The following is a 17,737-nucleotide window of genomic DNA, read 5'->3' as shown; positions in this document are numbered from 1 at the left end:
TAAATAAGGGTTGCAAATGACAGATACACAGTGACACAGGAGGAGGTGAGGACCCTGCCCCAAAGAGCTTACAATCTAGGAGGTGGGGAAGTAACACACAATAGGACTTTAATAGAGTATATTTCAGGCAAACATGTATGAGGTGTGTAAATGGGTGCGGAATACCCCCCTATAACCCTCCAAGGATAATCCCCATTTTTGTACAGCTCTGTCACGTGATCCTTGGCTTTATTATCACCGAGTCCTTTAAGAGGAGCCAAACCTATCCTATAGTGAGGCCACAATCACGTGATCAGATTTTATATCCGCACACTCTTTACGCCAATTTGTTACCTGGTTTGTGGGCGTGGCCTGTGCGGGAATTACTCGCTGGGCGGAAACACTAGAATCCCGCGCAACTTCTGTACGCCTCCTTTGAATAACCCCGCCCATCACCACGCCCTCCAGTCTTGACCGCCCCTCTACTATAGAGTCATCCAGGCACAGCTGTGACTCCGCCCTTTTCACTTTTTTATCGCAATGTCATCTCGTTTCACTTCTAAACTCCTCCCACAATAGAAGGGCAGAAAGAGCCTTCAGAATTATATCTCCGCCCACTGCTGTTTGCTCGACCTCTGTCTCCGCCCACTCCTATAGCGGAGTGGTCGCTTCTTTCGCTGCTAAACTCTTCCCACCGCTGATTGGTACAGCATCACGACTTGCTAAGATTGTATCCCCGCCCCTTACCTCACAGAGGCGTCTTCGCCCGACTCCTCCCACTGCTGAAGACACACCACGACCTGTTCTGATTCTGGCCCCGCCCTTTCCCCTGTATTTTACCAGCGACTCCACCCACTACGCTACGACCTGATCTAACTCCGCCCATTTTTCCTTTTGTAGTACTGCGTCTTAGCGCCGACTCCTCCCACTGCTCTATCTTTTATAAAAGCATGCCCCGCCTTCCTGAGTTGACTCCACCCCTTACACAGACCCCTCCCTCTCCGTAGTGCTTAGCCCCGCCTCTTGGTTGCTGGCTCATTTCCTTCAGCTCTCCCGCCTTTGTGGGCCCGTGCTTCTCGTATCAGTAAGCGGAGACACAGCCTGGGATATGTCTGACACTCCGGCCACCAACGATCGCAGCCCTCCCGGTACTCAGAAGAGGCCCCGGCACGATGTGGGCAATAAGGTCATCGTAGTCCTGGGGGCGCAATGGGGAGATGAAGGCAAAGGCAAGGTGGTGGATCTGCTGGCCATGGACGCCGATATCGTGTGCCGGTGTCAGGTACGTCCTTCCCGATGGAGGCCCGTGACCCCGGTGTCCTCAGCGTGTCATGGGGCAGATTGATGATCAGTGCACGGCTCCTCGGCTGCATCCATTCATTCATTGGCTGCCTGCTCATTCTCCAGCCACGTGTGAGACCATTGACTCCAGTATGGGGAGATATTACTAATAGAATCTTGGCTGTTGCTAATTGCAGCATTTGTAAGTCTATTCCAGCAGGGGAGTGTCTGACCTCTGCAGAGAGACCACTGTTTCCTCTAAAAGTGCTGGGGCAGCGTACTGGCAGGGTTCCGTTTTTTCAGCTGTGGCTGCTTTCAATGTAATATATGTGAATTTTCAGTCTTTACCTCCAGCCTGCGTACTATAATAATAAAAATAAGATTTTATTTAGCTTTTCCTACCTGCTTGACTGGAGGGGTCAGAGGTCGGACCATGTGTGAGGTCTGTAAGATGATAGGCCTGTAGGATCATGTGAGTTATGATCACTACGGCAACGGCAGCTCTCCTTTCAGGATCTGTTTTGGTTCTTCTCATTGGTCAGCACTTTCTGGTGTTTTGCATACTGCAGCTGTGAAGGTTGGTTTAATGGAACCTGATGCAAACTAACTTTACAATACCTGGCTGTGTTGCCGTGGTGATGGTCATACAATATGGCGGCACACATGGCCGAGCTTCAACAGTGTGTGGGAAAACATTGTTGAAGGAACCAAGTGCACTGTCTGTCCTCTCCACATTTACAGAGGAAGGTTACCCCAAACTATGGGGGACATTGCTTACATACGAGCATGGTGGCTGCCTGACCTTGTGGTGTCGGTAAAGGTATGAGGCCCAAGCCATTCCTCACATTTATCGATGTTTCGAAGTTGCAAGGCCACCATGGCAGCCAGGCAATTAGCATTTCTCTTAAGGAATCCAGGGAGGAAGCTGGGGGCCGTGTTATGATTCCCGAGAGGAAGTGGGTTGTCTGATGCTTAGTACTCTGCCCAGGAGACTGAAGACCTCCAATGGCAGGAAATTGTGGGGGTAGCTCTGGATTGAAGGTGAATATTGCAAGAACAAAAAACTTACAAAGCAATATCTGTACCTTGAAATACCCTTAGTCTATCCATCAATGTTGTTGATCTGGTTGCATATGGAGATTTTTATTATCTTTATCCTTCATGTCAGCCTGCAGTGTGCCCATCCCTCCTGATATATGTTTCCAATTACCTTAATGCTGAGGAGCGAACCATAAATTGCAGTGATCTCCCCAGCCCTTTTGAGCTGGGCGCACCTCCCGGCACTTTTCAGTGACCACTCGGCTGTTTTTGGGTGGTTACTTGGATCACAATACAGGTATTTCCACCCGCCTACCATGTGTTATTGTTTTCAAAGTCCACCCACCCAGGTAATATTATTCTAAAATCCTCCCTACAGATCCAGTATTATAAGCCCTGCTGATTTTTATTATTAAATAGTATTTATATAGCACCAACATATTACGCAGAGCTGTACAATAAAATAGTGACTAATCTTGTTCCACTGCCCCCTAGCGTTGATGTCCCTGCAGGTGATCCCTCTTCTGCATCCTGATCAAGGATAATAAAGCAAGGATCCTGAGCATCCAATAGGAAGTTCCCCGGTCAAAAACTCCCAAAGAAGGATCCTGCCTATAGTAAAAAGATCACATGACCTGAGCAAAAAGAGCATTTTGTCTTTTTTTTTTTTTTTTGGTGGGTGCAGTCAGCTTTACCCAAACTCAATAAAAGGCGTGCTGGTCATTCTGCAGCTTTGTATTTGGCTTATGTACCCTGGACAAATCTGAGTATATGGAGGGTGCCTGCTTCGGGTACATAGGATCTTAAAATATAGGGCCTGGTCACCAGCACTCCTTTGTCTGACCTTATAGTTCCTTGCAACCCCAAAACAAAAATGAGTATATTGCAGCTTACAAGCGGTTTGATTTGGTAGCGGTACAGAAATGAATACCTGACGATCCTGCCAGTATTCTGGTATCTTCTTGCATGCTGCACTCGGTGTTCAAACCAGAGACTTTTTGGAGGCAGGTGGAAGCCCCTGTATTGGGACGCAACTCTTCATTAACCACCCAAAAACAGACGGGAGGTTACTGTAAAGTGCGGGGTGGTTCACCCAGCTAAAAGTGCCTGGGGAGAAAATTGTGAATTGATATCTCAGACAAGGTGATTGGCTTTCTCCGGTATCTTTTCTGCACTGCAAAACTCTTCCCTTCCTATGTAATAATAAGATGCAAGTGGGATCCAGATCAGGAGAGCAGCCTAATGTGACAACTCTGCTCCTCCATAAAGTGCAGCGAGTGAGCGTTGTCCCTTTAGGATGGGAAATGTGTTACTGGCAGGTGAAATAAAGCCCAGAGGTGGGGGGGAGCAAATCTATCCCCCACATCCCCCTGACATGCTGATATCTGCTCCTGGGTTCTCTTTAGCAAAAAAAAAAAATCTCAAGATTTTCTAATTCAACCAAAAAATAGAATTTCAAAATATCATCTTTTTCTATAAATATGCGCGGATTATTGTTACCCTGGTTACAAATCATCGATTATTGTTCACCAAACTATTTTCAGATTTTGTCTCCACAGAATAAATGATATGAAATAGCAGTCGGGTGAAGGATTGTTTGTAATCAGTATTGTTGGTGCTGATTGTTCTGTTGGCGCAGATTGCGTGTGATGGTTGCTTTGTTATTCAGCACAAGACACAGAATGCTCCTATAAATATAGTATTGTTTCCTCCTAGATTGTAAGCTCTTGAGAGGAGGAGAGGACCCTGCCCCAATGTCACTGTTTGGTATTTGCAACCCCTATTTAATGTACAACACTGTGTAATATGTTGGCACCGTATAAATCCTGTTCAATAATAATATTAAATGGTTTCCCTCGCTTCTTTCCCCAGCTGAATGACATTTAGACCACACTGGCCATGAGGTGGTCGCTTCTACCTTATACCAGGGTACTGCTGCCTCAGGGGAGGTGCTACATAGAGCTTCTTTCTGTGGCAGTCCCCTAGAGAATGAATGGGGCAGCGGTGAGCCGTGCCGGGAGCAACACAGGGTCGCTCAATTCTGAGATCGGTCTGAATCTGCCCACAAGGCTTATATACCCTCATCCATTCCGATGTGATAACTCAAATTAATATTATTCAGTATTTATATAGCACCAACATATTACGCAGCTCTGTACATTATGTAGGGGTTTCAAATGTCAGACAGATACAGACAGCAGTGATCTCTCCAGCCCCTTTTAGCTGGGTGCACCACCCGGCACTTGTCGGTGACCACCTGGCTGTTTTTGGGTGGTTACTGAAGAGTTGGTTCAAAATACAGGGGCTGCCACCTGCCTACAGCTTCTTCCCACCCTGCTTAAAAAAATTCCTGGCTTGAACACTGGACAGCGACACAGGGGGAGGAGAGGACCCTGCCCCAAGAGCTTACAATCTAGGAGGTGGGGGAAGTATCACACAATAGGGGGGGATATGGAAGAAGACGGATAGGCAAGTTTGAAAAGATGGGTTTTGAGTGCTTTTTATAGAGCAGAAATGAGCAAGCGGAATAGGACGAGGAAGACCATTCCAGAGAGTTGGGGCAACTTTAGAAAAGTCTTGGAGCTGTATGTGATGAGTGAGGAAGCCAGGAGTAGATAATTGGAGGAGCGAAGAGAGTGGCTAGAGGGTATTTTTCCATCAGGTCAAAGTTACTGTGCTTTGAATTTTAAATGGCACCCCAATTTACCAAAAACCCACACCCCCCCATGGATTAGCCTTGCAGGACATGCACCACTGTTGTCACTGCGTTGGCTAGGGAGCAGAGTTATGCAGCATGTTCAATTTATTATTTCCAGCGCCTTAGCATCCTGTTTGTTTGATCGCTCCACTGATAAACACATGTGATACGTGACACTAGTTTATGCAATGCACCAGAAGACCTTTGGCTTGATAAATGCCATGCATCATAAACTATTGCATTAAAATCCTGTTAACTACTGCACTCCAACACTGCATTTCCTAACGCAAGCATCTTGATGGTGACAACAGCAGACCGCCACCTGTTTGTTGTCTTTAGACGCTTCCAATCTCTATTTATGGTCAGGGTGACAACACAATCACATTTTACAGACATGGACATAGCGTTGTCAGGGAGTTTTTCAACAATGATATTCATTTCAGGGTCACCAGATATCATAATGTCAGCTTCAGATTTAAAAAGATGAACGGTGACTTTGTATATTCCATTGAGTTTTTAGTGAATAGCATGACGTGTGTTTGGTTAGATGGAGAATTCAGTTGCTATAAACATCAGACTATTTGTCTCTCTTTTGATAAATCCAGCCTGTTATGAATAGGGATTTCCTCAAACACATTTCTTATTCATGCTTGTCTAGACCGGTTGGCAGATCTCCTGGGGACACATCAGTGGAAACTTGTCAGTGTTTGTGGAGTCATTTCTGTAGACATAGTTTTCTTTTAGGAGGACCCACAGGAAGTCTATGAAATGTTTCCTGTGCAAACACTTGAAATGTTTGCACCATTTAAAGATGTACACACGGCTATTACCTTCTTCTGAATATTCTAGATCTGATTTTACCCATTTGATTTAATGCCCCCTCTCTTTGGGGCAGTCATTGGTGTGAACATGGAGCACTGTGTAAGTGTGGGGGGGGACACTTTGCAAAGCACAGGGGGAAGTCTTCTACCCCATTGATGCTCAGCAAATATTTCCTCAGTCAGATCCCCCCTTCTCCCATTCAGCTGTTTGAACAGTTCAGCCATACAGGTTCAGGGGTCCTGCTGCTCCAATCTGTGTGACTTTCTTCTGCACAACATGGCCTATCTCTTATAAAGCAGGCTATGCTGCGTAGGCGATCTTTAGACTCACATGAGCCAAAAATGTTTTTTTCTGTGTGGATTTTTAAAAACACTTGACGCAGAAATTTGGGGGGGGTGTTTTTTTTTTGCCTAGAACACCTATCATTCACCATGGTGCCCAATGCTTACCCACCTGTGTGCAGGAGAAGCCTCCCTACTTACATGTGCATACAGAGTTCCCCGCTTCTTGCAGGCACATGAACTCATTGCCTCCTTGTACAGCTTCTTCGTCCCACACTACAATACAGGGATTGCAAGAAGCTAATACCAGATCGATTTGATGTACTTGTACTGCTTTTGTGATTGATAAATTAATAGTTACGTATCAGGATAGGGTTCAGCTTGCAAGGTGTTCATACAGGAAAACCTAAGAGGCATTATAGACCTAAAGCCAGGTTGAAGAGCTCTGACAATTACTAATAGAAAATATGAAATGATTGAGTGATACTAACAGAAAAGTTTTGCGTGGGATGGTTCCCAATTCCTGGTCTGCTTGTTTTTTAGGACTGGACCCTGCTATCGGTTAATTGTTGTATGTTGGAATCATAGAGGGAAGTGAAACTAAACTAAAAAATGAAAAAATCACCCCTTAAATCCGCAGATCCCTCGATGGAGCTGGAGAATTTCCCTATTGGATCCTACAACTAAAAATATTTTTTCGTTTTATATAAAAGGGTTGTATACCCTTTTATGTAAAGTAAAAATTTGAGTTTATGTACACTTTAATTCCTGTTCTGCTATCCAATAGTAGCAGAATAATAGGACCAGTGATTATCCTCTGGAATGTCACTGAAACTAATCAATAAATCCCCTTGTAAGTGCTCCAATCAATACTTTTCAGCAGCAGTTTGGGATTGTAGATGCATAAATATAAATTTCCATAGTGGCTACATTGGCTCTACAATACTACTGCATGTGTGGTATCCACCCTCCATGGCACGTTCTGAACACGGACTATATTGCTATATGCTGACACACGCAACATGCTAAACTTTTGTCCCATTAATACTTTTAACCCCATTTATGCCACACAGCCCCATTTCTGGGCTTTTAGGTTTCATTTACACAAGCAGCTAAGTGCAGGATTTCCTAGTAGTTTACCCACTGACAGGTCATTGCCTACAGCTGGGAGAATGGCCACCCATAAGGCCGATTTCATCAAAGATCTCCGACTGGAGAAGGTGGACTATCATGGGAGAACCTGGGTGATCAGCAAACCATGGGCATTTTATTGCATCATTTAGATATAGGTGTATTTAGGTATAGTGATGTAAAAAGTAAAAATCAGGAAAGACTGGATTAGCCAGTGTTTCTTGAACTTTTTAACATAGGGAAAACCTGGAATGTACTTTCAGGTCTTCAGGGAACCCCTCCTATAATTACCATATCCACAGCTTGCAGTATGGTAGTCAGTTGTAAGTTTGCCTCCTACGTTGCTGGCTATTGGGAGGGCTAACACACTTGCAGATAAGCAAAAAAGATTATTAGCATCTGTTAAAATGAGCTAGGAGGCACAAATAGCTCATTGCTGGAGGAACCCTGCTTGGGAATCACTGGGATACAAGTTGAGAAAATGCTGAAGTTTCTGCCGGTGTTGAAGTAGCAAAAATACAGCTCATGTAAAAGAAGCCTGTAAGTGTTGAATGGGCACACGCTAATTCTAATGTGCATTGGTTGAAGGCAGCACAAGTAATCTTGGTAAAATGGGCCAGATACAGGGAGGTACAAACTGTGCTGCTGCATGAGGGCCCTCAATGCTCCACATCCAACAGGGGGCCCCAAGTTGCTTTTTCCCAGGGGTTACATCCACCATTGTTGGTAATTATTGTGCACAAGCTCAAGAGAAACATTTTCATTGTTGAACCTAGAAATTTTTTTAAGCTGCATGGGAAGAACTTGTAGGCGGGTGGCATGGGTATTGTGACCAAACTCTTCAGTAATCACCCAAAAACAGCTGGGTGGTGAGGGGCTGGGGAGAACACCAGTGTGCTGAAAAAAGAATCCTGATTCTTAAAAAGGTAGGCATGTCTCCTCTTGGAGAACAAAATCCAAAGATTCTTTAGATGTCATGACACACAGGTTGTTTTGAGCTAGAAAGGTCACCTTATCTTGATGTTCTGTGAGTGACCAACACTGGAAGCTACACATCTTTTACTTCTTGTAGTGTTTATTTGTGAGAAGCTTAACCAAGACTCCCAACTTGCTATTAAACTCTACTTGAAAGGTTCGTGAGGTCTAAAAATACATAGCGCTGACTCCTCAGGACATTGAAATTAAAGAAGAGCTAGTGACCGAGGCTCCTTAAATCTCACCAGTGTGCAACAGGTGGTGGAGTGGAGTCCTATGTCACTGCAGGCTGTACATCCTTTGTATATGTTGTATTAGGAGAAGCTGATTTTAGGTTAGACCGGACATTGGACTAACCAACAGTGAAACATCATATGACTCCTGGTGTACATTTCTACTGCACGCATTGAGGCAAAAGGTTGGATTGTTCTCGTATGCTTGATAGCCAGTGTGTTGAAAGGGCTTCATCAGTGCTGAGCTAAAGTTGGTAGTGTAATGTAAACCCTAACTTAGTGGCATCAACAAAAAAAAAAGTGTGTTCACCATTTTCATTGTGATCTCTTTGTGATGCCTACATGTATTTCAGCAATGGCTGCTTGGCTTTTACCTGGGTGAGTTGCCTTATGGTGACAACAGTGGGGCATGCTTGTGTAACGTGTGTTTAAAAAGCTACTACTAAAGTTCCACTTTTGAAATTTAGGATTATGCAGGGTTTTATTGCATACATGAACAGGTGATGTCCCTCCTGCAATAGGCATTCTTACCTTCCTGATCACCATTCTTTTCTGTCAAAATATTGCTGAGATGTAGCTCAGGGCAGGAAGCCGGGGTACCCAACACATCCTGGCTTCTCCTGCGGCTGCTGGGACTAAATGCACTCCTGCACGGGAGTTATGTCAACCTAGCATGCATATCAAGATGGCCAAAGATAGAAACAAAGATGGCAGGATCCGCAAGGGTGTGATTGCAATGGCCTACCTACTTGCAATTATTTTTATCTTGTTGTAGAAGTGACATGGTCTGATTGTAGCCAAACTGCAGGCCAAGTACAAAGCCAGTGTATGATCTGGTATGTACTGTGTAGCAGGATATCTGACAAACATTACTATCTTCCTGAGCAGTATTTGTACGTCAAGTGTTTGCAAGTCTAAACCTAGTTCTTGTCCTTGTTCTGGATAGATTAGGGAAAGGGTAAAGCCCTTTATCAGTTTATTTTGTTTTTCTTAATGGAAGATTTCCCCTTTTCTTCCTGTCCTAGAGAAGCAACAGGAAATGATGAGGAAGTTCACAGCTTGGAGAGCTGTCGTGGGAACAGGCGTCTAGTGGAGGTTTGCAAATCTTTTGGGGACGCAAACAGCAAAAATAATTCTCCCTGTAAAGCAAAGATTTAACATTTCACAATAATCACAGCAAATCTGGAGCTAAGCTTGCCAACAAAAACTGTTCTTTTCTTTTTGTCCTGTTTTGTGTCTGGTACTTTCTATCCATTTACCCCTACATGCCACTACCACTGCCTGTGATGGTCTAGGCCAGGGATGGGCAAACTTTTTGGCTCAGGGGCCACAATGAGTTTTAAAATCTGACAGATGGGCAGATGAATGGAAAGTGTTTGTATGAACTGATATAAATTAAATGTAAAAGCCATTACCTAAAGGTAAAAGAAAACTTACATGTAGTTTCAGTGGGAACAGTGTTGTTGGTCTTCTTTTTTTGCCAGTGGACGATTTGGTACTAACTTTTATCGGGCCAGATTAAAAAGCCCACAGGCCATATATGGCCCTCGGGACGTAGTTTGCCCATGCCTGGTCTAGGGGCTGATAAAAGAGAAATGTTCTCTTAAAGAATTGAATTGTAACTCTATAACCCTTAAAGGTGTCCTTTTCTACAACTTCTGCTACAGTTTGTGAATGGCAGATGGCTTAGGTGTAACATGAAAATCCTGGCTCTTTCAGGGAAAGGTTGTAGAGTGCTGAAAACTATTGTATGTATTTCAATCTTTCCTCTGACCCCCACACAGCACCATCCTATTATTTTTATTATCGCCCAGGCATCTGCTCAGGAGCGTATGGCAGGGAGGCCGGACCAGGCAGGAAATTTAAAATACTAAGTAACTTTAAATGTCCCGCTTTTACATTTAAAAATACTTAATATTCATACCGCCAGGGAGGTTAAACTATTTTGGTGCTATAGACCAATATTTCAGTGGGGACCTATAGAAATTGCACTGCTGTTTGCGTATAAAACTTTTTGCAAGAGAATAACTTTATTCTATAATTTTAAAACCGTTGTCCTTTTTCTACCCGTTGCATTACCGCTGATGCAGATCACAGCGCTCTGTCGGTGGTGTGACTGCTATTTAAAGCCGCAGACTGGCGTGGCTATCCTACCGATCAGCCTGCACCTTATAAATAAAAATACAGTAGTAGAAGGTCAGGTTTTAGATTACAAGAACCATTATAGAATAGAAGCTTGTACCCTGCTTGGCATTCTGGGTAATGGCGTGTACACGCTCTGTTTTTCAATCATTACAATCTATTAAAATAATGCCCAGAGCGCAGTTGCATTTTAATTCATATCACGGATTTTCAGTAAACATTTGCTTAAGTTATCTGCCATCAGTAGAGAACTTGGCCAAACAGCAGATCATGAATTAGATAAAGTGCCATGTTTGTTCTGAGTTTTACTATCCAGATTGATTTTTGGACGCAGCTATTTAAATATTTATGTAGATCAAAACCCAATTATTAAGATCTTGTATGCACTTTAACATATTACTGGAATTCTGTTCTTGTTCAGGCAATGGGATGGCAACCCTATCATGCCTCAGCCTCCCCTGCACAGAATTTGAACAGCAATGCCAACACTAGGAGTAGTCCTCTGTTTTATCTATTGGGAACCTGGTCCGTGCAGCTATTTTTGGTTGTCCCTAAAGTGTTACCAGTACACCCTTTGCACTATGCAGAACAGCTGGGACCTTTAAAATTGTTGCTTGTTATGTCTTTGTATCCTGTGTTTTCTGAATAAAGTCCAAGGCTATGTTAAGTGGGCAGTTATAGGGCTGTTTCTAGGCGTCTTGGTCCACTTCCAGCTTATTGCTTGTTCAAAATGATCAAGTGTTTGAGTGACTTCAATATGGAGCTGTAACCCAGCTACCCTTTTGCATTCTCTTTAGTTCAGACACTGCTTGGCAGCCTCAGATACCTGCAGTTAGATAGCAGTAACCACCCTTTTATCCAATGTTTTTCCCGGCCCCTTTTAACCAGGTGCAGCACCCAGCACTTTTCAGTAACCACCGGCTGTTTTTGAGAGGTTACCAAAGAGTTTGCTCACGATACAGGGGCTGCCACCCACCTATAATGTTTACCACCCAGCTTAAAAAAAAATTCTGGGTTGAACAATGAAATTGCTTGCTAAAATGGGATTGGCACTCACATGGTGCCTAAAGGTTATCTGACCGTCCTTTCCACAGCCAATCAGGTTTTATTGGTTATCATTGCTGTAATAACTTATGAGGCATTTTGCTCAAAGTATCCTGTTCATTTTCACTGGTATTATTGGTTGGTATCAAGTGAATTTATTCCCATTTGTCTTTCAGGGAGGAAACAATGCCGGACATACTGTGGTAGTAGACGGTAAAGAATATGACTTTCATCTCTTACCAAGTGGCATTATAAATTCCAAAGCGGTCTCCCTCATTGGTAAGTGTTACGGACAAAGCTATATTGTTCTCACAGATGATTCCGCAGCAATCAGTTGGTACAGTTTTGTTGGAACAATTAGTTCTGGCTTAGCCAAGTTCCACCTGGCTTCTTAGTGAGGACTTTTTGACTTTTATAAAAACTGAGCATTGAAAACAGTTGCCCCACTCACCTAAAGCTTTCTCTGTGAAATAAAAACTGTTTAGTAAACATATATAATATAATAAAATGTAATTTTATGTTTAACATATCAAATCATATACACTGGGTAGCCGTTGTTTTAATTGGTTCTAGTTCACATAAAGTGTGGTATCCGTTTTTGACCCATTTGTGGGCATTTCAGGAATTGTGGATAATGTACATATAAACAAGCATGGAAAGGTGAGAATTTAGTTTATTAGTTTTAAAGTAAACCCACTTATTAGCCTGTCCATGTTCCATTACAAGCCGCCGCCATCTTCCTTTTCTTTCAGGAGACAATATTCGGTCATCTTTATTGGCCGGATGCATCGGAGTTCTTTCATTCCCGGCACTCACAGAAGAAGCTGGGTATCCTGTCAATGAAATCTGACTTATACACAGCTTAGCTTTTTTTGCCAGAAAGCAGCAGCAATCAGGAAGGTAGAAGGAATTATTGCAAAAGGAACATCACCTGCTTCTTCCTGCAATAATAAACTGCCTAATTGTGGAATCCCTAAAAGTGAAACCTTAGTTTCTTTGTTCCGTTTTCTTTTAGATTAGGTCTTTGTGTTTTATCCAAGGCTTCCTGCATCCCTTCTATTGGTTGACAAAATATACATTTTAGCCATAGCTTCTAATTATTCTTTTTGCAGGACTGTTTCTCTGCGTTAAACAAAATAACCCACCAGGAAGGGACCAACTGAAGCACATGCACACATAGCAACGTAAAGCAAATCACATTTTCTTCCTAACCTGCAGACTGCCTCCCGTGTCGCTGTGACAATGCAACCATTTTATCTGTCTGCTAATAAACCAGATCTCTCTGAATAACTGTGGAATGTAAAACTTACCTGTTGCTGGAGTGAGCTGGTTTGCCCTGGCTGTGTGTTAACCTGAAACAATCTGCCAGTTGGCAAATAGACTTTCAAGTGCCTCAGGTGATCACATTACTACGGGAGGAACTTGGTTTAGAATAAACTTTAGGCGGAGAAAAAGAGTACAGGCATAACTAGGTAGAGTAGGCAGGGACAGACGTTTATCAGTTGCTGGTCATACACATAAATGTCAAAGCATCCAATTTGTTAAACCCATGCAGTTTTCTCCCCAAAACTTTTTTCAGCTGGGTGGGAAGAAGCTATAGGTAAGTGTTGACCCCTATATTGTAACCCAACTTTTCAGTAACCACCCAAAAACAGCTGGGTGGCTACCAAAAGGTGCTGGGTGGTGCACCCAGCTAAAAAGGTTTGGAGAGAACATTAGTTTATTGTGAACACTATTAATAAATCTGGCCATGGCTTTTAATGAATACAGGGAAAATACTTTTATGGGTGTATGAGAATTATTCAGCATTTGTCAGCTCTGGGGCAAATCTATTAGCAATGGGCCACATGAATATATATTTCTAGGACTGGTTTTTACTTTCTCTTTAGGAAGCTGAAGCAACCCGTCTTGTCATTTTCCATTTAAATATTATGTAATATGTAGCAATAACCTACAGCAAAATCATTTTCATAACTGAATTTCCCAAGCTTCTAAGTTCCAACACAGCATGTCCAGTAAACTGTTGGTGCCTGCAGGGCACAGCGCTCACATTCCATTGTTTCAGTCAGTGACGGACATTTATGCTCAGTCAAACATTTCAGAATCAAAGCTTCCAGTTCATTCATCTATAAAATATAAGCATGCAATAAAAGCAAGAAGAAACGAAATAATAGACAGCAGCCATGAAAAGGCAAAAATAATAATTTAGTTTAACTGAAAGGTTTATACACAAGGCAGTGTACACAAGAACGCTCCACGAAAGGCGTATCTCCTCTTGTTTTATTATCCTTTACCTAAACGTTCGGGACATTTACTTAATAGGATTTTACAGCAAAAAGCACAACTTTATCTAGTGTCAGAAGAAATCAATATAAAATAAACACTTGCAAAATGGCCTGACCCATCGTATATTCTTGTTTATCGTGACGAATGTAACCACAGCATATTTCTCTGGCGGCACGTTAATACTGTTCGTTTTCTGCTGGAAGGCTTGAACCGTTTCATCATCTTGCTGATCTGTAATCCTTGTGGGAAATAATGAGTGGTCTTACCCTGAGTTAATGCATTTCAGGGCCATTTTGGTTTTGCTTCTGAAGGGTTTATATTTTAGCAAGGGAATTAATGCTAATGGAGCGTGATACAGACTTTAGTTCTATTCTATGAGCTTTTGGAAACATGAGATTGATGAGATAACAGTTATTTTCCTGTGTTTGCAGGTAATGGTGTCGTAATACATCTACCCGGGCTGTTTGAAGAAGCAGAAAAGAATGAAAAGAAAGGTAGGTAGTATATGATGCTGACTTTGGTGGGGAGCTGGATCATCTTTATAGGAGGTTTGGGCTCAAAGGAAGAGATTTTTAAAAAAGGCAGCATTTAGGGGATTATGTATAATGATGGTTTTTACCCTAACACAGCCTTTCTTGACCTTTTGTAGCATGGGGAAAAGCTTGAAATAATTTTCGAGTTTTCAGGGAACCCCTTCTATAATTACTATATTCACAACTCACTGTACATTAGTGTGGTGGTCATTTGGAAGAGTTCATCTCACATTGCTGGCATTTGGGAAGAATGTCATCCTTACACATTGCCAAAAAGTTAATTGGTGTCACTTAAACTGACCTTTAGAGGCACAAACTGCTCATTGCTTAAGGATGCCCTAGTAACCTTTTGTTGGAAGAACTCTGGAGAAACTGCCTTGACAGGTTCACCCAGGAGCAAAATGTGCAGAGTGACCTCTATGAAAAGCCAGAAGACTTTGTATTTTAAGTGTATATCTGGGGGTAAATCCCAAATTTGTTACTACTAGGTATTAATATAGTGCTTGCATATTACACAGTGCTTTTTGATGTCCATGTTGCTAACTATTCCTCAATTCACAATTTAATGTCCCTAAATTAGTCTAAAGCCAATTTTGGGGTATGCCAGTTAATCTACCAGTATGTTATGGGATGTGGGAGGAAATCGGGATGTCTGAAAGAAAGCCATGTAAGCACATACAAACAGCTGCAGAGCAAGAGTGCTAGCTGGTAAGACAATGTGCAGTGCTGCAAGTAATCTGCAAAACATGCGTGTTTTTTACCTTCTAAAAGTTGCAAGTGTTGATCTGCCAGGAATCGAGCATGCTGCTTCCTTTAGTTTGAGTTAAAAATGACTATGCAGCGCCTCTGCTATGCTGAAATTTAAAGCAGTGTTGTCAGTTCTGCACAATTCTAATCTAGTAAAATACAGAACACCTACATAAAATGAGGAGACACATTCTTTAATCCAGAGAATGATTTGTAGCAGAGGTAGTTAAGTTGACTTTCCCAGTATTTCTTTAATAAATAATATGAAAAGAATGGTGTTTCTGCTGCTAAATTTATTCAGAATGAGATTAGTAATCTCTGGAGGACTTTCACAGATGCAAGGAGAAAGATGTAATAAATTCACTGTATAAGGCGATGTTAAGGAGTAAAAACACCTAAAACTGCTATAAAAATGTAAATAAAAAAAAAAAACATTCTTCCTCAACAGCATGGACAAAATAGTAGGAGAGGATGGTCATCACCGATGAACGAGATATTATAGAGAAGAAAAATTTTTTATTTTTATTAAACAATTATATTATTATGTAGCAAAATGTGTGTATAATATATATACATATTTATCTACCTATCTATATCGAATATGCCTGTTGGGCTTCATACATCCTATTGCCCTGATAATCTGATTTTAGGTCATTATTAAATATGTTAAATTACCCCTACGTCTCATTTCCAAATGTATTTTCTTTATATAGTGTGTGACTTTCACCAAGCAGTAGACGGTCTCCAAGAAGTCCAGCGACAAGCGCAAGATGGGAAAAAGTAAATTTTTTTTTTTTTTTTTTTAGTTTTTTACAAACCTCTTTCCTAATGACCTTCTCTATAGCTTAATTAAATATATCCTTTTAAATCTGTAATAAATCTTTTCATTTTATGTAAAGAGGAGACTTTAAAAAACCTAATTTATTGCATAGTGTTTCCAGTATAAAACACAAGGTGGCTGCACATGAAATTTGTTATCCAATACTGCCTAGTACATTTCATGTAACCTCACATTTATTGTTTAAAACCTAAAATGACCACAGTTCCTTTTTAAATGGGGTTTATCTATTTTCTGTTTTCTTATTCTCAGCATTGGCACGACGAAGAAGGGAATTGGACCAACCTACTCCTCCAAAGCAGCACGTACTGGTCTTCGTGTCTGTGACCTCCTTGCAAATTTTGATGAGTTTTCATCAAGGTTGGTTCTTCTACATTTGTAGATAAATATTTTCTACAGGAATTTTTTCTGTTTTACTGTTTAGATTGCCATTTCATGTACACAGCAGTGTTTGCTGTTATTCAGCAAAATAAATAAAAGGAAATCTAAAATACACTTCTTTATAAGCAAAAATTCCTTGTTTTGGCTACAAACCAGCTTTTTAGCACATTGGAAAAAGCCAAGTTTAGTTATGTATAATTTTTGTTATTTCTGCAGATTTAAGAACCTTGCCCAGCAGCATCAATCCATGTTTCCCAATCTGGAAATAGATGTAGAAGGCCAGTTGAAGAAGCTGAAGGTAATGTGTCATACAAAAGTGAAGATATTCTGAATAAATATTAATGTGTTGTAAGCAGTGTAGCTAATTTCTAATAAATAAATAAAAAAGAATCTTTATTGCCTTATAAGGCTTTCAATTATGTTACTATTGCAGCTATGGAAGTGTTTGCTTTGTTACTATTTTTAGCACAAATACCTTTTGCCCCTTTAGTTATAAATATGCCCATGGTCTGCATCAGCACGCTTTTGTTTGTATCAGGCTTGTTTTGCATTCCCACACAAGTCTATGGGAGTGCAAATTTTGTTTTGAGGAGGCCAACTGCAGGATAAATCCATTGAACAATGAATTCTGAATGTCTTGCAAACCAGCTGAAACTGTTGCCATATTGGCATTGGCCAATTCAGAATAACATAAAAGTGCAACTAGAACTGTGTATTTGTGTATCTGTTGCACTGTCCACAGGATAAAAAGAGCATTTTTTTTAGGCTAAGTTCATATGGGGTGAGGTTGCCGTGTGTTTGCTGCTTCATCATACCAAAAACAGCAGCTTCTCGGGAGACGCTGCGTGGTAGCGACTGAATTTCAAGCAGATATTAAAATCCATAACATAGTTCAGTTGAGGGTTAATTAAAGGTAATTTTGTTTGTACATAGAGCTTGCAATAGTGGTAGAATCTGTACTGATATGAACTTCCTCTAATCCCCTGCACTGCAGCATTCAGACTAAAGGACCAGCACTATGATGGTGATGATCTGATCTTGAAATGTCTGATTGGGTTAGGTCTTACTCCAGGCTACATAACTCAACTTCAGTGTAGTCCTGTGTGTGACCTGACCATGCTGCACAGTGTTTCTGAACAAGGGTTTCTCCAGAGGTTGTTGGGGGTTCCTTGATCAGTGAGCAGTTTGGACCTCTCGGGTCAATTGTAATAATACGAATGATCTTTTTGGCTATCTGCAAGGATGACACTCTTCCTACTGACCAGCAATGTAAAAGGCATTCTTAACAATGACCACTAATCTAATATACTGTGAGCTATATATATATA

At 41.6% G+C, this 17,737-nt stretch overlaps 1 protein-coding gene across 1 annotated transcript in view; it reads left to right on the top strand.

Annotated features, from left to right (window-relative positions):
• Positions 1-993: 993 nt before the first annotated feature.
• ADSS1 (adenylosuccinate synthase 1) overlaps positions 994-17,737 on the top strand; it is a gene marked incomplete in the record, with an annotated part of 24,583 nt that continues 7,839 nt past the window's right edge. Inside the window, 7 exon segments of the mRNA XM_072427997.1 lie at positions 994-1,261; positions 11,801-11,903; positions 14,342-14,408; positions 15,656-15,678; positions 15,880-15,970; positions 16,281-16,388; positions 16,626-16,707. Of these exon segments, the coding sequence (XP_072284098.1) occupies positions 1,088-1,261; positions 11,801-11,903; positions 14,342-14,408; positions 15,656-15,678; positions 15,880-15,970; positions 16,281-16,388; positions 16,626-16,707 (648 nt within the window).

Source organism: Pyxicephalus adspersus, chromosome 12 (assembly GCF_032062135.1).
Source record: "Pyxicephalus adspersus chromosome 12, UCB_Pads_2.0, whole genome shotgun sequence".
NCBI classification, from domain to species: domain Eukaryota; kingdom Metazoa; phylum Chordata; class Amphibia; order Anura; family Pyxicephalidae; genus Pyxicephalus; species Pyxicephalus adspersus.
The sequence above is the reverse complement of the archived record's forward strand: the minus strand, read 5'-3'. Positions and strand labels throughout refer to the sequence as shown.